We start from the raw sequence: 22,821 nt of genomic DNA, 5'->3' as shown, positions 1-22,821 counted from the left end.
TTTTAGTTCAAAAAATGCAGAAACAACCATAAGGTAAAAGTTTCTGGGAAGGGCTGTTTGATACATAAAGACAGAGTGCATAGGTCTGCCTCAACTGCGTAAGGCCACATTCAAGGCTTGGCTCCGCGCCGCTGATCATACACAGATTGGCCAAACTTGAGATCTTTGTAATTTATAGTGTCTGTTGCACGTACTGCATCCACTGCGATTTGCCCCCTAAGTTGGATAGCAGGATGCGGAGGCTCTGACAGGTTGACTTGGCCTCCTGGATCTCTCATTGCCTGAAACTAGACTTTGCTGAGGGCTTCATAACTCCAGCGTATTCTTTGAACCATTAATACAGCGTCTCCCTTTCTCTCCCTCTTTGGGATTCGCGAAATATATAAACAAGTCAAAGAACCTTTTCATCGTTTTATTCCAGAGGTTGTCCACCAGCACTAAGACGCTGATGGCCGCAAATGAGACAAAGACAAATCACATTGGTGGAGTATATATATATATATATATATATATGTGTGTGTATGTATGTATGTATGTATGTATGTATGTATGTATGTATTAAAGAATGCGTTTCTTTGCTGCACAACATCCAATCCAATATAAATCGAGAGTACCTTTGATATCAGTCCATATTCCTTCAATAGGCCAATTTTACCCAGATTCCAGCGGAAACTCATCTAACAATTAAAACGATCATCCAAGACTCTCGGCGGTACAAATTCATCAACCCAGTAATCTTATTTACTGCTACTTACTGCAAAAAGGGATTCAAACCAAAGGAAATACATGACAACATAAATAACTAATAAACAATAGACAGTAGCAGGCGAAATCCCGGAAATATTAATAGACAAAAGATAAACAGATGCAGTAAAGGAGAAACTGATTTATTTTTCCATCCAAATATCATTTCCGGAACGAATTTGTTTGGCAAATTGCTCGTTGAATTTTTTAGCAAGTCGTTGCAAATTTTTACACTTTACTGGTTCTAGGTATATTTGCTCTAGATCTAGATATAAAAAATATGTAATAGACTGTCAATTTTAATTTATTCAATGTTGTTTCTTCTCAGTGTTTGTTGCTCCCTTTAGAAAAGGTGAGGACATTTTTTTCGTAATTGACGCATTTTTGTCTCTTTGTCTTTTTTCTCTCTCGTATTTCTTTTATTTAAACCTTTTTCAGAACTAAATTGTAGCAAATTTCACGATAGGACTTTTATGAATAGCGATTGTCCTAAGAGCGGGCCCTCGAAGATAAGGGCTGACAGCAGACACAATACACTGAGAGAGACGGTTACAGCATCAGAAGCCAAGTGATGCACCTCTCTCTCTCTTTCTCTCTCTCTCTCTGTCTGTCTGTCTGTGTTCCCGTGAGAGCCTAGCCCTATGGTGGCAACTCATGTCCGTTACAACCGTTACAATAGGTGGGTTTTTCGATTGGACGCCTGACTTTACTACAGAATATATCTTATATAATTTGTAATGTTAAATTCACACATATGAATCTTGATCACTGGTTATAAGCCATTGTCCATCAGTGCAGTGGAAGTATATGGTGACCGGCTTCGTGGCGCAGCGTTCCCATGCTTTCCACTAGGATCATACAGTTTATAATAAAATGTTTGGGGATTATGTTACCAAAAATCGAAAATGAAAATAATCATAACTCTGCTACTCTATACATATTATTATATGTGCATATTAAGAAGGCCCTGGATTAGTTATTCACCACCTTGCTTAAATCGGGCGAAGAAAAGAATAGTCAATATATTTGGAACAATATTGGATTAAGCAGGCAAATAGATTTTAATTAGTTTAAGTGGATAATTTAAAAAGAAAGTTTACTCAATCTAAAAAAAATGTATTTCGTTAGTTCAGTTAAAGGCGTTCCCTCAACATTTTTCTATCTTACTGACACTGTGTTTAGTACGAAGTAAAATTGATTTAAAAGCTTAGACTGTTATAGAATATTTCAATTTTGCTTTAACGAAAATGAGAATACACAAAATATCTGACATGCTCCACGATAGCGATTGAGCTACATAAATCCTGATAAGATAAGACGGACTTCAGATAAAAAGAGTGAAATACGATGTTTTCTTATCGATATATTTACTTTATTATTAAGATGTATTCTTGAATAATGGAACGAGTAAGGAAGAGTGGCGATGAGTATAGGACATAACTGGGTAAAAAAATAGGAGATTTGGAGTCAAGGAAATTGATATGTGTGTATTTATATACACACTATGGCTCCAAGAGGTATGGAGACATCGTATATCGGTCATCACATATTAAATTGACTTGTCTCGATTTTAATTTTTTAATGTCTGAAATGCGATCTTTTTATATATATAATATAATTACACGATAAAGATAAAATAAAATTTATTCGCGGTTTATTAAGATCTCAAAACTATCATTGTCTGTATGTTGATCAGTGCTATTTTTCGATTTATATGTCCTAACCAAAAATTCAAATCAACGCTGTAACATAAACAAGTAAAGGTATTTTCCTGTTATATCAACGTTCAACCCTATACTTTCTTTTAAACATTCTATATCTGAATACAAATTTCTCTAAAATATGAGATCCTAATTATTTGGTTTAAAGCCAAGGACAAATTAGTAAACAATCAAAAATCGAGACACGTCTTATTAATAAGAAATGAGTGATATTTATACATATGTATATAAAATCTTACACTCAAATATTTCTAAATTACATACCTATTCATCAATGTTCATTTTATTTTAAATCTTTCAACACTTGTTGTGAGTCATTTGGATTTCTAAAGTTACGAATTTGAGTTAAAAAAAAGTATTGCAGCTCGCGAATGCATAGTTTGTTTTCCATTAACTTCTGATACAGATCATCGCTTAGCACTGACCACATATTATATTGCTCAATCTTTGGCTAAAATCTCGTTTGCAAAATCCTTATTACATAATCGTCTTCTTACTGTCTCTCTCTTTCGCTCTCTCGCTCTTTCTCTTTTTTTTTCTTTACATTCTACTGCTCAATGTCTGCTTATTTATGGGTACAAATATTACAGATAAAGTAATAAAGAATGAATGATAAAATTGAATAATAAATGTTTGTTTCTTTGGTTGATCTTCGCGCGAGCTACCTGAAATTCAATCTCTACTAATGTCTAATTGTTGGTACAAAACACGGTCTCTCTCGTTACTTATTCACTAAATATAATAAAAACATAGTATTCACAAATACGCAAGTTTAATTACCATTAAAGTACAGACAGAATTCATTGATGGATGTATTGAAATGGTTGTCAAAGTGACTTTCGAAAATAAGTTTAATTTCGTGGCGTAACACCATAATCACAAAGTCAAACGTTTCGCGTTAGTTTATTTCAATCTGTTTTTATTCGAATGATGATAACAGCATACATTCAAAGAAATAATAATCAAGCAAATTAACTTTCGGGACTTTTTAATATTTCATTCGTATAATAAGCCCATTACGTAAAGACACTTTTAAATAAAATTTTGAATATAAATATATATCTTTTACACATCATAGTGGTAACAACAATGATATTATAAACGCTGTTCCATCACCAGACAAATAATGAGTTCTGCCTAGGCCTTAACTGTCTTATTTATTCTTCGCTCTACTGCCTATTTTCAATTTGAAAAACAAACTTGTCGGGTCTTCTGTAAAAAATAAATTACTATTTTGCCCTAATAAAATAATAATATAATACGTAGCTTAATACGTAGATTAAGTAGCTTTGGTGTATCTGAGAAGTTCATGGAGTCGTTTGGAGAGTGTACGTTAAAGATAGTTTCAGTTTTGAGTATATTCCGATTATCTCCAGCGAGAGATGGATCAAATGCATCGCCAAGCCCTCCTTCACGTTCTGCTATCCGAATATTTAGCTCCGATGGACCCATCGTTGTCGAAGTTGTCGTTGGATGATATCGGCAGCGAGAGACTGGAAATGATGAACAGAGATAACTTTGAAAATATTAGTCATATTCAAAAATTTGCGATTTTTTGCGCGATTACAGATATTAGTTGTGACGTAAATCCCAGCTAGATAAATACGCAAGTATAATCTTAACTCAGATCCTTTCTTGCGGAAACAGAGACGATAGTCAGATAATAATCTAAATATCTTTTTCGATACAAATCGGCAAAAACTTTTATAATGTATGGCCGAATCAAAAAGCTTTTCAACAAAATTTTTACTTTAGGCTCTAGGTCCTTTGCAAATCGTTTGAAAGTGATGTTGTATAAAGGGAGTTTTCTAATGTCTTTTAATTAATTGTGTGACGGGAAACGAAAATATGATAATTAATACTTGCATACTCTTTATTTACTGAGAAGACCACCGGGAGCATTGGAACCGTAGGAGTACGCTGAGTACGGAGTCCCTCCGTACTGTTGGTAGGCGGCAGGTGAGCTGTAGGCGTAGTCAGAACTAGGTACCACGGTGGTAGCGCCACCTGTGAAAGCATAAATTGTTCATTTTTATTCTTATGTTTAGCTCACTTGTGTTATAATATTATTTTGGGCCAGGAAAATGAACTAAAAGAAGATTTAAAACCTTGGGGGTAGTGCGTGAAGCTGGGCAGCATCGCAGAGTAACCAGGTGTGGTAGGTTGTAACACAATCAGTGATGAATCATGCTCTTCTGGATCACCATTCGAGGCCGTTGGAGGATCAGCTGAAACCTCAGGAGCCACTAATGTCATTGGTAAGTCCGGGGAGGCATTACCGGCCGTGTCACTGCTCATCACTATATGACTGAGCGACGCAAACTGATGCACAGAACCCTCTTGATTCGCTGCAGACAACATAGATGAGTGGTGCCCTACAGCTTTCTCAGTGCTATGTGCGTACTGTGGGGGGAGACGCCTATAACTGGCTGTGCAATCTACTACCCCTCTACTACCACCACCCTTTAAGCATTTCGATGTAAACACTAAATTCAGAATCAAAGAATCCACATTCAATATGTTGGGTTCTACTTTCTATTAACCAACTTTAGCTTACAGGAAGATTTTTCGCCCTTGAATTGGATTATATTGTAGTATGAAATTGACAGTTTCATTTGGCGTGTATGAAGGGTAAACTTTTTCTTTTGTTTTGTGAATGTTAGCAAAATACAGATTCGTGCTTCATGAAATATGTGCATTTTACAGTTTGCCTTTGCTCGATTTTTGATATAATACGACGCTGATAAATTCTAGCAAAATGTGCTGATACCAATTCATCAATATTCTAGCAAACCTGTGAATTTTCAATATTTTCGGAACACCAAAGTCCTCTGACAGCCAAATTATTTTGATTAAATCTCTAAAATCTTATCCCAAAGAATATCTCACTGGTTACAATTTTCTATTTTTTGAACAAGTTTGTCTGATTTTCGTGTAAATCATCATCGAAGTGTTCTTTTCTCTGTTAAGTAGAAATGTTATTTATTCCCAGTACAAAACTAACATGTCAGAAACGAAACTTTGTAAGTAAGTACTTATGTCAAAAGATTATTTGTAAATCAAAATTTTAGGTAATTCCATATTATTATATTAACTTTATAGTTTGAAATATATTTTCTTTTTCAGATTGGTAACAGATTGATGCCAACATACGTATTTTATTTAGCAAGATTAGAAATTATTTTTTAGTGAAATAAACAATCACAAACTTCACATGATTTTGTACAGTATCAGTAAGTATATATTAAATAGATGTAATTTTGAAACGAATTCTCTTGGCTGAGCTTTGTGTATATTTAATTATCACTTTGTAGACCTTACAGTCGAAGAGTAAAATCGAGTCAGTGTAACGTATATTGGATTTTTGCATTGGAATGAAAGTTGAAGTAGAACTAGCAAGGAAGGGGCTGTGCACTGTATGTACCGCTACCGTCTCACCTGTAATCTGATAGGAAGACATTGAGGGATCCATGAGTGAGCTGCTCAGCTTCATATCTGGCATCGCAATTGGGGCGAGGGGAGTGATGGAATTTGCTGGGTGTGGACAAACAAAAACGGTGGGCGAAACAAAAAGAAGAAAAAACTAAAGTAAAACGGACAATATTCAAAAACGGACATACTCACCGATGGTGGCGCCAATGGAAGGTGTGTAGAGGGAACTTTGTGCCTGAGTGATGGTTGTAATGGTATCATACAACACCGTATCGCCAGCTGTCGTGGCAAAGCTCCCATGAGCGTCATAGTAGTTGCTAGACCCATTGGTTGTGTTGCCCAGTTCACTCAACAACTTGTGCTCGTCCTTGATGCACCATTTCCCACTCCAGATTTGCTGAGCCAACGGCAAACAATTGGTCGACGCCTCATCTGAGCGCGTCCGATTTACGTTGGTATACAACTGCTCTCCATTATACAAACGGTGTCGCTTGAGATCCTCCTCTGAGGCGCTGTGCATATTAATGTCGCGATTTTCATCTATTTAATAACAAAAAAAGTCACTAGAAACAGAATTCTACTAAATTTTAAATGTATAGCAAATACAGGAGTAGTTTTGATGGCGATTTCATTACAATTAATTGTAAAAATTTTGGGCTATTATGTCCAGTTAAGCCCTAAATATTTAACATATATTCCCAATTATATCACTATTTCATTAATTTTATGCGCATTCTCCTATAGCAATTGATTAATTTCTTCACTCAGCCTCTGTAAATAATACTTTTTTGTAAGTTTCATTTTTTACTTTTGATATGTATAGCGAGAAGATGTTATACCATGTAAGAAAAAACTGCGTCAAAGTATGGTCTGGGAAGTGAAGAAAGAAACAGATTAGATTAGATTAGAAATGGGGGTGGTACAAGAAATCTTGCTCCACGGCATCCAGGCCATCTGACGGGCCCTTTATGCATCCCCAGGAAAATTTTCCCATTTAAGGGCCAAGACCCAAAGCTAACCAGTCATCCAGTTACCTTTCAGACGGTACAGCTTTGGCCTGTGACTTTCATTGATATCTTCTTATTTTATTTATGTCGTCCCTCTCCCCCCGGTTATCCTCTGATTTTTTCCCACTCAGAGGGCAAGGCTTTCAAAGTGAGCCAGTCAAATGCACAGACTAGCAGAGCTTGGCCTTGGGCGTGTTTGCAGACGATATCGCTTATTTACAAGCGACACCAGTCTGGTAGTGTGCCCATCTATAAGTAAGGACAGATGCGAAATACACTTCCACAGAAGTTCCTACTTCAGTTGGAACATTTAACAGCAACCTTATTTGGGCTGGAATTTTTATATTTGCCATTGAAGGGCTTAATATTTTTCGCATCTGCTGTGTTCGATCATTTGCAAGTGATGGGGATCGAACACACGACCGTGATGTCCTCAGTCTGGCTCTCTACCGACTGCACCATGGCCGCCTCCTACGAAGAAAGGAACAAGTTTATGGTAAATATATGAGAACACATGTCAACGAAAGGCGGGCTCAGCGAGAAAATGGCACACAAATTTGCAGATTTTTTTATATCATAGTTAGAGGTTTAAGGAACTTTACTTTCACAGTATTTGAACTAAACTGCTTGCAATGTCTGCAAAATGTAAATGTACTGAACTAGTGTGTGACACATACGATCAATGTTCGGAAGTTTCTGTCGTTTTCTCTCGGGGAGGTCGGAAATGAAGTCGGCGGCAGCCGCTATCACATGGAAAGGTGAAATAAATGAATAAATAAATAAATGAACTGCCACATAAACTGTTAATTGAAGAAACTTATCAAGATGACGTGAATTTTCAAATTTTTAACCCAATTGTTTAAAAATAAACATATATTGTATGTATTTTCATATCAAAGTTCTATAATACGGAATCTGGCGATTTTAAATTTCCAGTCTGATATAGAGGTGGTCGCATAAGATGTTGCGCATTTATAAGCTAGATTTGGCGTTAATTTACCACGAAATTTCATATCGGCAACTATCGATGTGCAGCCAGTATGTATTAATTATAAGAAGTTAAAAAAAGTTAAGAAAATGTACTGACATTTTTTGGTCTCTAGATATAGATTTAAGTTTAGATGTCAACTATAACCGTGTTAGTGACATAGATTGGTATCCTTTCAACTCCTTTAGAGAAACATTTTTAAGCATTGTTTTAAGCTAGAAGTGGTGAAAATCGAAAAGCAGTGGCTTACTAAGTGGTTATAAGCACAATTTCTCTCACTAAAATAAGTTTAATGGCATAAACAATGTCGTCAAATGAGCGACTAGTGAAAAAGATTGGAGAAACAAATTTTCTTTGGGAAAGACTTTGACAAAACTCATCTGCGCTACTATGTATATACTTTGAAGATTAGTGAAAAGTTCATATTGATATCTCTTACTATTTAGTCACTAGAAGCCAGTATGGCACAACAGATGCACGGACGTACGGATGGATCGACAGGTGAAGAAAAAAGTTAATTCTTTAAAAGTGGTGTCTGCTAAATACAATTAATAATTTCTCATACTTATTAGTTTTAGATTTGGTGATTTTAAGGTCCTTAAGTGAAAAGAGATAGTGGCTGTGATGTAAAAATTTCAGTTACTTTTTATATGACTTGTTTTCTTTCTATTCTCAAGTAGATAGATGCATCCTATGAAGGTACATTTACATAAGATTGATAACTTTGGGTCTACTTTAGTCAATTTTAAATGCAAATGCCGAATGGATGGTGGAAAAACCATTTCTATATAGCTGACTTTTTCCATGGTGGAAAAAAGGTTGTCCTGGGGTGGATAAAAGTGCCTGCGACGCAGTGTCATTATCTCCTCCACAGTGATTTTCCATTTTGACGGCCTTCAGTGGAACGAGGGATATTTATGAATGCCACAGACAAGTTGTGATCTCCCCTTTTGGCGAATATGCTTCGCGATTCGGCCACCCAATGTGATATGGGAGGGTTTCGTTGCCTTGACGACAACAAATCTCTAAGAAGAGAGAGGGAATGTCACCCCATCTTTTGCTGGAATCTCAGGGTGGAGGAATCACACCCTCTATGGTATTTTACGGTTTCAAATATCGCCACACAATCAGGCAAGATTTCTACCACGGCAAAAAGACAATCACGCAAATGTTTATATCTGGGCGGTGTTCATTGATGCTTAGCCATCCTCATTTTCGCGCGCTTTTCGCGATTCTCACGTGGCAATAGCAGTAGTTTTTACGTGCATCATCCATATTATTTCCACAGAATGAAAAACCTTCATTTTCATATTGAAATGGTCGCAAGTGAATTGCCTAAACTATATTCTTATGAATTTCATCCATCCTTTGGACAGAAAAATATCATTCTTCAGAATAACCACTTATGCAGTTAAACATTTTCAGTACCAAATAAAAATTAAAAAGAAGCATGTTATATTCTTCTTGCCAGTTTTTCTTCACTGCATAGCCCCTGTCGAATGGTGACAAATCGCTCAGATTCTGTGCCAACTGTGGTCTGGTATACAATTTTAAGTGTGGGTTGATAATGTCGTGTTCACGGGATACACCAGCGGGGTCAGGAAGGAAGGACGGAAAGACGAACAGGATTTGAGGTCCGTGGCTGACACGCGACCAACTAAGAGTATTTCCCTGTACGTCACGTGCTAGCCATTTTCTCCTGCCATCCAATGCATAGTCCTCTGTTGTGGTAAATCAGTATGATAAAAGTGTGACTTTAAGACCAAGTCTTTGCTTCACTTTGTCTTATTTAAGACAAAATGCTTGAAAAAGAATTAACAAACTTTTCACCATTTCACTAATTCTACAAAAAAATTTCTTTTCCAAGTTATTCTGTATTGGTGTTCAGGATATACATGTCGTGATGGCACTAACCGCTGTGCTGAGTAAAAAGAACCATAAGAAACTATAGAATCAGATGTCTTCTAAGATCATGACTGTTCGCGATTACTAATTATAACTTTACCGTGGAATACCATTAGAATTTTTTTAATTGATTTTCTGTCCTTTCTTAATCATAGTGAATCATAGAATTTTTGAATCAGCGTATTTACTTGAATGTCGAATTTATGTATTGTTAAGAAATAAATTTCCTTGTGTGGTAAGGAGAAAATCCAAATAATTGTGTTTATAATTCAATTTTTTCATAGATCTTGTTTTTTTACACATATATATGTGCTGGAACAAGAATTTGTATTACATATAGTTGACGGAAAAAGCATCTACAGCTTAAATTCAATTTCTTCTTCGCAGGACTTTTCGATTTTTTTTTCAAAATTAAATAGGAGAGGCCGTTTCCGTTAACTATATTTATTTCAACTGTCGATTCAAACAATAAAGATATTCGAATTAATTGACTCACCATGATCGTCCATCCGTTTCCGTTTGATACTGTTGCCATTTGGATCCGTAGAATGCTGAATGCCAAGAATGCCGTTGATACTATAGCCAGCTACCCTATCTTGTTGCCCATTAGATGCCATTGGTGTTTGTATGACAGCACTGGTTGAGTGTGTAATTACACTCACGTTTGTGGTTGCGCTGCTGGTTGTTGCAGTCGAACTCTGCTGCGCTGTCTGGTGCACATGTTTTGCCTTTTCAGCCGCTTTATTTCGAACGATTCTGTATGGAGAGAGATTTAGGCAAAAAACCTTGTTAATTGCATTTGTTGAATGAAATTAAATAATAAAATTAACATTCATCAGATTGTGTGCGACATCTAAATGTGGAGACTGTAGAGAAAAAGAGCGGAAAAGCAAGAGTATGAATGAAAAGCGGGTTTTCGGTCATACTCCATGACCGAAAACCCGCTTTTCATTTATACTCTTGCACAGCAGCGGGCGAAAACTTCAAGCAAGAGCGGAAAAGCTCCTTCTCTGATTATAGAAGTCATGGATACCCAGTATATATGTAGTCTTAGTGTATTTCTTTATGTACTGATTGGTCCTTAGTCTAGTGAATTTTAGTTATTCGGAATATCTTTTTGTGCAATAATTGCCTAATAATACAACTACAGCATTTCGATGGGAAAACAATTATTTTTTGTAGTCTGATTTCTTCACGAAAAATCAAGAATTTCTATTTTTCTAACTTCTGAAAATAAGCTCATCATGTACTTTGAAAATGTTTACGCATGTTGTTTAAAGTGTTCCATAGAATTTTATGGTCAATCTTGACTCAAGTATTTTTCCGGGAAAAACCAATGTTCATTAAGATGTTTGAAAAGATCTGTTTCTGTTGCCTAATTTGAGAAATACCCATTAATTTTTTACCACATTAAGCTTTCGTGGGTTACTAGTGCGCATATTATAGAATAGAATAGAATATATTTATTGGTCGCTTATAAGTAAAATTTTTGTAAGCGTATAATTGCGTCCACTGACGTCAAAGGGTTGATAAGCAACTTCTAAATCAAAACGGTGGAAAAGCTCATTCATAGGTTGTTTAACCAATACTTTCCCAGCTCGTACAGAATGAAAAAAAAACGAAACAGTTATGACGCCAAAAATGTTTGGATTAACCGCCACTTGATATCTCTAGGAAGTTATTATCATTAAGTTATAGTACAAGATTAATTTTGAATATTAGTAATTTCTTTTTTTGTGTATTATGTATATAAAAGGCCAAAATCTTGCTGCATAGTGTAAATAAAATACGAATGAAAGTAGCTAAATTCGTCAACTTAGCGAATTGATGAGGCAGATGAAAATATCTGAACGTGATCACGTGTCAAAATGCCGCAAAGTGCATCTATGAATTGTTGGCACGTGGCGAAAGTGAATGAAAAACGTCGCCCGACTCTCAGTCCACTCGTGTTTATACTCAATTCGTCAAATTAACTTTATAATTCCACATCATCGGTGGTCTCGCAACCCTCAGAATACTCGTGTCAAGTGAACAATACTGCCTGTGACTCCGATTTTGAAGTCACAAGTCAAACAACCCCTCGGTTGGCATTAGATAAATTATTGCCCAAGTCGAGGGGCACGAAAAAACAGGCCACTTTTTTGCTTCTCAACTCACGCACGCCCGGAAGGAAGGGTAAAGTTAATAGTAATCCATATATATATATATATATATATATATATATATATGTGTATATATATATATACTCACAAGAGAATGACTTCATTTCGATCAACTGCACACTCACAGATTGAGACATTTGTCTTCTAACCGCCCCCTCTCCCATGTCGCGATTATTTTCTTGGCCACAGCCACTTTCCCTTGGCTTTGCAAAAAGCTCCATTTGCTCATCATTGGTTGCCGTTGGACATCAATCAGTAATGTAAATTTTAACATTATAATACGCTATGAATTCAAATACAATGTATATGTGAATTATGCGGAAATTCGATTTTTTCTTCTTAAAATTACACATGTCCATATGTATGACAGTGACTCTTTCAACATTTTTCCATCAAGTATGCCAGAATCATAATCTAGATGTTTGTAAAGCACACAAGTCTTTCTAAAACAAAAATTGAATTACTCCAGTGACTTAAATGCGGAATTTTATACAAATGTGCATTTTCTGTCTGAGAAAGTTCCGTAACAATGTGAATACATTCGAAAAAGTAATAAATATTGGTTTTCAAATGTATGGAAATTTCTTTGCATAGATTTTTTATGTACCTACTATTAAAGTTCATTTTCGAATACCCTAATCCTATAATATCTCTGAAAAACAGGGGGAATGAAGAGAGAGTGTATTCCCATCTGAAAAAGGACAATTTCATTTTATCCCGACATACGTTTCAATCAATTTTTTAATGTACTACTCATCTCATTACACCAAGGGAAATGACATTATCAATGAATGTCCCAGTGGGTGTCTAAATAAAATCACAACATATGCGACACGATGCCACTTTCCGGCACCCCTAAGTACTTCGATAGAGATATACACACTATTCAATTTACTCACCGATTGATAGAAGAGACGCTGGGCACGTTGTCCTGTGAACAAATGCCCTCAGCCAGCAATCGGTCGCGAATCTCCCATGCAAACATGGTGGGATTTTCACGCTTGTAGTTAGCAATGGCGTCCACTACAGGTGGTGTAGCTACCTTAGGCTTGGATCCACCAATAACACCTGCCTTAAAACTGCCTGTTTCGTAGTACCTGTCAAACAACGGATATATATGCATGTTAAAAATGTCACATTGGAAGCACCGACAGTAACGCTGCAAACCCAGAATTTGCTTCCAGATTATGTCCTGGATTTTTTCTCGTCTCTGTCTACGACATGCGTTTCACGTATTTTCCGTCTTACTAATTTTTATTTACTACTTGCGCTCGGATAGATGCAACAAAAGGATGAAAGAATAATTGAGTGCAAACCGTGAAAAGGAATAATAAGGAAAAATCACAAAACGCATGCTGAGACGAAGAAAGAAACAAATTCCGCCGGAAAATTTTAAGGACAGCGCAGTGTTTTTTCCGTTAAAAATAATTAAAGTTTTTAGGATAAAATACCAGGCACTATAGCTACTATTAAAGCGTGTGATTATGAAGCTGCGACACAGTGTAGGGAGGGAGAAATAAAATTCACCATAGTGAAAGATGTGTGGTGACTGAAGTATTGAACTGGGCGTAGCCTGGCTCTATCTGAGATCGCGCAAAAAATCAAATGTCGCAAAATCGACTAAAACAACATCAGGGAGACTGATTATGACGATATCTGACGAAAAAATGGGGGTCACTTTTTTTTGGTTTCCGTCCGTCGGTCCGTCGGTCGGTCGGTCCCTCGTAAATGGACTCGTAGCGCCTAAACGGTAAGAGATATCGACATGCGGCTTTCACCAAAGGTTAAAAGCCCTACTGCCGCTAGAGAATGGTGAAGTCAAATCCAACCCCCCACCCCTCCTTCCGCCGTCTTGGATACAACCAAAAAACGTTTTACTCATTTACTTAACCCCTAAGACATGGATTGGGCCCAAATTCTAGTATGTTATAGCTGGCATCAAGAAATTTCCAACGAATTGCCACCTAAGGACCTAGGTCCTTCCGAACCCTACATATTAGGGTCCAAATTTTCAAAACTAAAAATGGCTATAAATACTATTCTAATCATCCGATTTGAATGATTGAAAGCTCGTTAACAAGATCTCGTAAAATTCCATCTCTCACCCAAACATCATAACTTCGTAGGACAACCGCTAGATGCACTAAAGTAAAAAAACCGATTTTCGAAATTTCGAATAATTCGAAAACTAGAATATTAATTTTCTTTAAATTTTAGTATGTTGTAGCCGAGATCGAGACCTTTCCAACGAACTCTCATTCATGAAGATTGAAATCATAGGAAGGGTGATATGGGGGATCAAAGATTACACCTTGATCCGCGCCTTTTCTCTGTATTATTTTTAAGTCCAAAATTTGATCCAAAGTCAAAATATTTGGAATTAAATTTTTAGATACTTTGATAGTCAAGATTGAGACGTTTCTAAAATGTGCTCATTCTTTTTTGTCAATGCCATAGAACCCGAGATATAACGGTTTAAATTTTGTATAAGTGGTTAGAGCGATGCCGTTTCGTTTTCATATTGGACATTATGCATCCACAACTGCATGCGCCCTCTACTTATGCTGCTTTCGCTCACGAAGCTAGTAAATTGCTTACTTTGCGGCGATTGAAATCGAAGCCAGCATCGAAAACCAACCCAAATACAATAATTTTAATCAAGTATATAACAATCTAAGTACTTTCATTTATGGTGGTTAAAGTAAATTTCAACAAATAATAAATAAATTAGATCCAATATCATTTTAGCTTAGCTACAAATCGAGTCTGCCACATTTCGAGTTGGCAGCATCGCCCAGCTCACCCATAAGCGAGCCTACGCGTTCACTAATCACGTCCTTTTGTTTTGCGTTAAACACAATTTCTAAAATTTTTAATCCACTGATAAAATAGTTTAAAATTGTATTGGAATACAGCCAGCCGCTCGGACAATCAAAGCTTCAGCAGAACATTGCTTCTCATAGTTACACATTACAGGTTTTTCAATCACGACAACTGACTGGGATTTTTATTCCTTAGCTCTTTTGGACCTTTTTTTAGGTGTTATTTATTTTACTGAAATAAGCCTGAATTCACCAAAATAGATTTAATAGCCACAAAAGAGCACAAATGGAGTCGTTCAAATGGTGACTCACAAAAAATTGGCTAATGAGATTTCTTTTGGGCACCCAAATATTGCAGATTTATAAAAGGAGTTTTTCTTTCCAGTAGCACTAAACAGCATACTGCCAATTAATTTCGCCACTGCGCTCTAACACCAAATGGCTAAAGCGATCCAGTGGAACCGTCGGTGCCAGAGAGCACACAAAACCTGTGCACTGTACACAGTAACATATAAGTCAAGCTTTCTTTTTACTTTAGAAACACTGAAGTTATTGTATTTATATTTAAAAAAGATGTGAAATAAAGAGAAATCCTAAAAGTTCGCCTAAAAAATGAACTTTTGTTCGAGAAGAGTGACCTCCTTTCCCGATAGTAATTTGAGTACCCAAATAATGACACCAAATATCTCATACGACCTTTACTTAAACCTATTCTAATTTTTTCTTTTGTTTTTTTTTGAGTAAAATATGCAAGAATGACGCCAGTGACAGCTTGTTTGCCGTACAGTTTTTGCACTTCTTTACAACTTTACGCATATATGTGATGAACGTGTCTTATCCATAAGGAACAATTTTAATACGTTTTTCCCACTACAGACGTTTTTTTTTTTTGCGATTCGCATGTAAAGATAAGACCATAGCCACTAAATTGGTTCTGTGCGTGGAAAAAAGAAACTGAGGGGTACATTGACAATTAGATTTTCCTCGGAGTGCATTTTGGATGTGGGCACAAAGATCCGAATCACGATGGCATTCTTAATATTGCACAAGAAAAGACTAAAATAACACGGCCTAGAATTAAGAAAAGTAGAAGTAGTTTCAAAATGCGGCTTAGAAAACTGTGACTTGTTGTCACCACCTATTAGTAAAGTATGGTGAATAGACGTGCGACGTTTCACTATTACCGGATCGCGTCGACGAAGCACAGAAGTGGATTTCGATGACAGTAATACTGTATTGTATTGAGCGACAAAAGGACATATTATCCAATAAAGTTCATGAGATTGCACAGCAACTATTGATCGTAAGATATGTAAGAGCAACAGATTGTGCACTTATATGCGAGAAACAATGACGGTATTACGCTCTTCCACTTGCGCGGCAGCGCGTTCCATACGACGCGAAAAAAAACGAAAACCGTGGAAAATGCGACCTCGCAATACCGTCACATGAAGAGAAGAAGATCCGATATTCATAAGCTTTAAGATCACGGGAATCGTGTAAATTCTTTTTTTCTGCTACATTATTAGTTGAAGAAGACTGCATATTTCATAAGTACTGTCTGATACCAACGGTTATATTTTAGCATGCAATTTTGATAATACATTTTAACAAGAATTTTAACAAAATTCAGAGAATCAAGCAAAATATCTGCAGATGTAGGAAGTGGTACGCATTCCTAATTGAGTATTTCGTATTTTTCATCTTTTTCTTTTTTTTAGAAAAGTTAACAGTCTAACTCTGAAGTGCATACTTACTGATAATCAATGTACGTCTAAACCTTTTCAAACGATATGCTTTCATTTGGGCAAATTGTTTTTATATTTAGTTTCAGTCGAAAAATTTGTTACAAAAAAATATCATATTTCCGGACAAAAATTATTCCAATGACCTTGTTATCATTAAACAGGATTGGATAAATAGAACCGAAGTTTTGGCGTATTTAAAATGAAACCTAATATCGCCAAAACTTCGGTTCTATTTCATCCACAAACAACTGAAACTTATTTTTAGACACGATGTAACCTGGACTACAAAATCCAAATCCAAAATTCAAAGGTTTTTCAATATGGCGTCATTCCTTATGACGTCACAGACTAATAATGTATATGGCATACTAAAGAGCGTCGAGACATGTCTTTTGGTGAAGACATGATCAAAATCAGATTGGGAAACAGCCGAGATATGTACAGGCCGATAAAAGTGTGAACATCAATCCCCATAGGAAGGGTACCGTTGAAAAGGTTTGGGAAACCGACCTTGTATTTGCTCTTACGGAAGCGAGAAGAGAAAGAAGTATGATGCACGAAACACACGATAGAGAAAGAGAGATATCCTTGGATATATTCGCGCAAAGGTTTTCCGTAAACCTTACAGAAAAGTACCAGAAAGTGACTTGCACAATTTACAAACTGAAATGGATGATCAAATTCAATTGTTTTCACCACCCAGTTTGTAATCCATTCATTCAATGCGGTGGTTCAACTGTAAATTAATTCAGCGAGAGTTTGTGCTATATTTATCACCGCGCCACCGTCACCAGTGAATTACGTCAATGATTTGCGGTGCACAGCATCCATTATCTACTATTACTCGGGCATATGTCGGGGTAGGCAACTCACCTGGACAATATTTTAGATACACAGCCGTGACTGACGCGGAGTTGACGTGATATATCACAGGGACGCACGCCATTGTGCGCCAGCTCCACTATTCGTTGTCGCACGACGTCCGGCAGTGGTCGCCCGTTCACGAACACACCACCCAATTGATTCACGCCACCGTGACCTATAAGAAAATAGCACCAAGTTCAATGTCGACAACCAATACTCGATTTCACATTAGATTCCGAAAATCGCAGTAAAATTTTGGTTTGAGTAGTACTTAAGATACAACAGCGAGATTGCAAGATGTAATTTTGCTCACCCCTAGTGAATACTTTGATGTATATCAGATGGGATGTAATTAAATTATGCTTCCTCAATAAATCTATTAATGTACAGATGCGCTAGGAATGTGGTTTATATTTTCATCTAATTCTCATTATTTCGTCCCTTGCGCCTCACTAATAATCCAATTATTCACCATTTGGAATTTTACCGTATGTATAACACCACAAAGAGCACTCAGAAATTTAAAAAAAAATCGCACTAATGTTAAAGAAAAAATGTGTGCAAACTAAAAATATTCGTAAATACATAATATTATTTACAGCATTGATGTTCTCTTTAAAACAGTATTCGAGAGTTTAAACCGATTGCACATTAGGTAAGAGAAGAAAAATGTGTAATAAAAAAGAATTGAGGTGCAAAATTGGTCTAGTAACCGCTGTTTTGACTTTGGTTTGCTATATCTCATATTCCAGAAAAAAACACACGCTAAAAAGCCCCGAAAACATGGCCACTATGAAAGGGGTGTTCTGTCCAAAAAAGTACACACTTAATAGGCTTCAGCAGAAGATTATATACTTCTCCTGATCACTGGTATTTCCCAAAACTGCGTCTTTTTTTATTCAAAGTCGAATTATCGTTCTATTATTGTAACTATTATTGTTTTTCGATTCCTGCTCATTTCATTGCACATGGAGTTTACACAAATCACGATAATTTCTATTTATAGTGGAGTATTCCACCAGGCGTTTGTTGCAAAGAGAGCTCCATAGGGAACATGTACCGATTGGAAAATTAGGATAATTTTAGAAAATATGTAGGCTGGATTTTAAACTAAATTGAGAGAAGATCAGTGTGGTCCAGGAGATTCGATTGTCCGTGCTCAGGCTTGTGTGGGCGCATGTCACAGGCGAGGACGCAACTGCGCAGAGCGATCTGAGCAGGTACAGTGGAGCAAGGAGCAAGCAATCGAGAATAAGCGAGGGCACAGCGAGCCGATCCCAACATCAGGACTGGCAGGCGGGAATCCGCCACGAGAGTGATCAATTAATTTCAGAAATCCGCGTCGACGCACGACCCCAAGCCACACAGAGGCCCTGAAGCATTTACTACATTAGGAGGACGCTGAATTCAAACTTGAGCTATAGCTCAAGCCATATCGCGATCACTTGTCTTAATCTGTAAGAATGGATCACTTTCTTTATATACTGTTAGGAATTTTTTCGGCCACGATAGCAAATACAATATCGATGTGTACAACACGAATGAATAGCAGGAACTGACCGAAATAACTCGTGTGGAATTTGTAATATCGTGAAATGCAATAATGGACATTATACGTGCACATATATGATTTAGCTACAGATGTCAATATTTGCAACATTTTTTATCTCGAAGTTATTATTAATAACTTATAGAGCTTCGTTGAAATGTTATGAACACAAAGTCGTATTGGCCGCTGAGTTTTCTATTTGAAACACGCGTCGTCACGTAAGTCGGTCTTTCTGACTCAGAATGAAAGAATCTAAGAAAAGAAAAGTAAAAAGGGGTTAAGAGTCGCAAACTAGAGCATCGATAGAGCTGACTGACTGGAAATTCGGACTTCGTCACTCAGTTTAAACCACACAGCTATTGAGTCTCTTAACTCTTCCATGTAAACCAAATCATTCTTGTTAATCCATAACACATTTTAATCCAGATTCTCAACAGATATATGGAGCAATTCTAAGTCACACACAAAAATGTTAAACTTCAAACATGTAAAAGTTTACCATTCGAAATGAATAAGGAAAAACAGTCCGTGCTATTTTCGCTAAAACAATATGTTAGAGTTTTAGGCGCCACCACAATGTGTAAGAGAGAATAAATTATGAAATTTGTCAGGATTATTAAAATTCCAGTCCGTAACTAGTAAATCCGCGATAAAAAGAATTTACTGTATCATAATTCGTGTTCATGTTTTAAAATTAGAGTCACAATTGCAGATTTATCCATTGATTTTTTTTTTTCTACATAATCGCCATTTTAAGCCTTTATCTTTCAAAAGTCCAGTAACCGGCTCTTTAGAGAATAAAATCAGAACGCTTCTTCGAGTGAACTTATTTGAGACGCTCTCAGTCTAAAATAATCTTCCACTACGGATCGTCGTCTCTATTCCCGGGAGTTGAGGATCTTCTGTTATTTCACCTTCAAGAGCCGTTATAGCGTCCGCTGCAACAAATTAACTCTTAATCAAGTCACTGTTAAAATTGACTGTAATGCAGTCAATATAGAGTGCAGAACTGAGAATGTCACATCGTGTGTTCGATATCGATCACTGGTTAAATATCAAACATAAAATATGTCAGAAAAGTTTACTATTTAATGTGCCAACTGAAGTAAAAACTTCTATGAAATTGTATATAGAATCTTTCCCAATATATAGGTGGGAACAATACCAGATTGACATCGCTTCCAAATCATCTCTAAAAACGAAAGGCTTAAGGCAAAGCTTTGCGAATTTGTGAATCTGACTGGCTATGTCAAATAGCCTTGCTTCTGAGTGGGACTAATCTAAAATGAGCAAAAACGAGTATACATAAGAGGTCCACTTTGATGCCTGGTTGCAGCAGAGATCAAAGTGCAACGGCAGCTACTATAACCTAAGCCTCAGTAAAGAGCAGCAGTTCATTAGCAGACTACTTGAGCAAATTATTCTTTTTTTTGGCAATTTTTTTTTAGAATCTTCAGCTAAAAATAGTCTAAATAGAACGCAAATGTTTTTTTTAGTGGTTAAAAGCGCAGTTTGTATCATTAACAAAAGGATTCAATGTTGAAAATCATCAATTCAGGGGCTTGCAATAAGCCTATTTCGTCTGGGAATCGATGAAGCTTGAAAATCTCAAACACTGAACTTATTTTCTGGTCCGGGAAAACAGAGAAAGCTAGTGTCAAAATCTCTGTAGCATTCAGTCGGCTCCTTATCAGCAATTGCCATTCAAGCTATTAGAAATACGGACCAGGTTCTAGAGAAGAATTAAAGAAAGTAGCTTGTTCCGGAACCACGAACAGTGGTGTAGTTAAGCATCTGTTCGAGCGTTTTTCATGACACATTTAGCGCATTTTGATTATTATGCTTGAAAGCATTTAAAGGTAATAAAAAAAATATATATATTATTGAGTGTTTATTGTCCTCTATTAGATTGAAAACTGGAAGAAATTTCTCGAAAAAGTATCGATTGTGTGAACGCCAATGGCATCGTAAAATCGAATGATGTACATATCGAGGAATTGAATTTTGGTCCCTTAAAATGAGCATATTTTGCCAGTTCCAGGTTAAATTGCCTTCAAACAGCAGAAACAGCATAGCCAAAGTGGCGAACAAAATGGGAGAAACAAGTTTCCATTAGGCTCCGCAGCTATTGCAGTTGTCTAGCAGTTGTTTTGACAGCAGTGTACATGGTTCTACAAGCATTTGAAACAGGGTTTACGAGAGAAGAAAGGATAAAACGACATAAACAGAGAAGAATATAGTTGCCGCCATTTTCACAACGGTAATCCGGCAACCTGTTCTAATATTAGCGGTAAAACGTCTATCCAGTCCAATGTGCATTTCTGTGAGTAAAATACTAAATTTAAGAAACCTCAGCCTTTCTTTTCTCACCCAGGAGACAACAGTGGCTGATCCAACCACTTGTCTTGCTCGGTCTTGAGCCGGAGTGCCTTAATTACCGCACTCTCAACTACGGTACAAGACTGGATGAAGGCTTAAGGCTTTACTCAAGTCAAACAATACAGTTTGTTTTTTGTTTTGTTTTTTTGAGGTACTAAGGGGAGTCCGCTTTGATCCCATATTTACTCCTTTCCTTTTTTCCTTTCTTCTCACAGATCCTTACGTTCTGAGTTGGAAATACCGACATATTGCTGTCGCCACCTGTCTTGCCTTTAGACCAAGCAGCGACCTTAACTTGGCCACACAGTGAGGGGCTCGCACGCATCGATCACTCATTGATCACTTCGAATACACACACACACACACACACACTTGCATCACAACAAAAAATGGCTTATTTAGAATTTTAAGCACCACTGCTGCGAATAAATGAAATGCAAAAAATTAATTGTATAGATTGCTATCCAAAGTACGTGATATTTTTTGGCTTGAAACTAATAATATGATATGGAGGGCACCATAATGAGATCTAGTGATCAATTAATAAAGTAAGCGAATATCACTGAAACGTATTTCCTTACTAATATGACGCAACTTTTCTGACAGTTCGATTGTATTCCCGGCAGTATTTCCAGTTGTTCAGGCATTCATCAGTTATTATGTAAAATTTTACCCAAAGCAAAGGTCTTATGAGAATATATTATTATAGAGTGCCAAGTCTGAAGCTCCCGGATCGAATCCGGAGAGCATACTGGAGATTTAGGTCATTGCATATGATGGAAAGAAATTGAGATAACTGTCCTTGAAAATGTTTACTGTCGATTCTGTCTCAAAGATGAAATTAGAATGGTTTGTTTTGTTAGCAAAGACCATACTAAAGAACCTATAGTCTATGAAACGATTCTGGTGTCAGCATGACCGCGTGTATACAATCTACCATCCTGGGCGTGAGACTTTCCGAAAAGCAGAGTTGACCCATTGAGATAACGCTTACACGTGTAGTACTCCATCATGTTCTGATTGTATCTGTACGCAGTAGACAGGTCCATATTGCAAACACCAGTCACGAGGCACTCACGCACGCGACGGTCATCTGGTCAGGCCTGAACGAGCACCATGACCGCGAGATCACGACTGTTGCTTCCGCGCTGATGCGACGAGGCTGCACGGCGACCTGCCTGGGGTACTGCAGCCTGGTTGGTCCAGTGTCCTCAGTTCATTATAGCACCACCCACAGAGGGCGTCACACGCATGCGCTCTTTCGGAAGCCATGCAGTCGTTTACTGCTGCCCCGGCATGCTGCTGCCTCGGCATCAGTTTACATTTTTCCAACAAGCTGGTCGTGTGAGAGCGCGGCTTGACATCCTTGAGTGAGATTCAGGCCTGTTGAACCAGTTCAGTGTACAATTCTCCAGCAAAAGACATTCGATATAGCGCTGGGCTTCCCTCGTCGTATTTCCCATCTTTGTGGTACAATCTGTCCACGATATTGGAGAGTTA

At 37.1% G+C, this 22,821-nt stretch overlaps 1 protein-coding gene across 1 annotated transcript; it reads right to left on the bottom strand.

The window, feature by feature from the left end:
• Positions 1-1,017: 1,017 nt before the first annotated feature.
• LOC132257096 (paired box protein Pax-2-A) lies at positions 1,018-22,370 on the bottom strand. Its single transcript, XM_059753835.1, has 9 exons — positions 22,316-22,370; positions 17,403-17,568; positions 12,859-13,056; positions 10,294-10,553; positions 6,090-6,437; positions 5,904-5,999; positions 4,574-4,813; positions 4,336-4,472; positions 1,018-3,958 (listed from the first exon to the last, which is right to left on the bottom strand). Exons 1-8 carry the CDS (start codon positions 22,368-22,370, stop codon positions 4,339-4,341), a joined length of 1,497 nt encoding a protein of 498 aa, XP_059609818.1. The 3' UTR covers positions 1,018-3,958; positions 4,336-4,338.
• Between the last annotated feature and the right edge of the window lie 451 nt (positions 22,371-22,821).

Source organism: Phlebotomus argentipes, unplaced genomic scaffold (assembly GCF_947086385.1).
Source record: "Phlebotomus argentipes unplaced genomic scaffold, Phlebotomus argentipes genome assembly contig_75, whole genome shotgun sequence".
NCBI lineage: Eukaryota > Metazoa > Arthropoda > Insecta > Diptera > Psychodidae > Phlebotomus > Phlebotomus argentipes.
Note: the sequence above shows the minus strand (reverse complement) of the source record. Positions and strands in the feature narration are given on the sequence as shown.

Coding starts and splice junctions, on each gene's coding strand:
- LOC132257096 (XM_059753835.1), bottom strand. CDS start 22,370: ATGGACCTGTCTACTGCGTACAGATACAATCAGAACATGATGGAGTAC. Junction 13,057..17,402: donor GTATCTAAAATATTGTCCAG/GTGAGTTGCCTA, acceptor GTTGTTTGACAG/GTACTACGAAACAGGCAGTT. Junction 4,473..4,573: donor CTTCACGCACTACCCCCAAG/GTTTTAAATCTT, acceptor ATGCTTTCACAG/GTGGCGCTACCACCGTGGTA.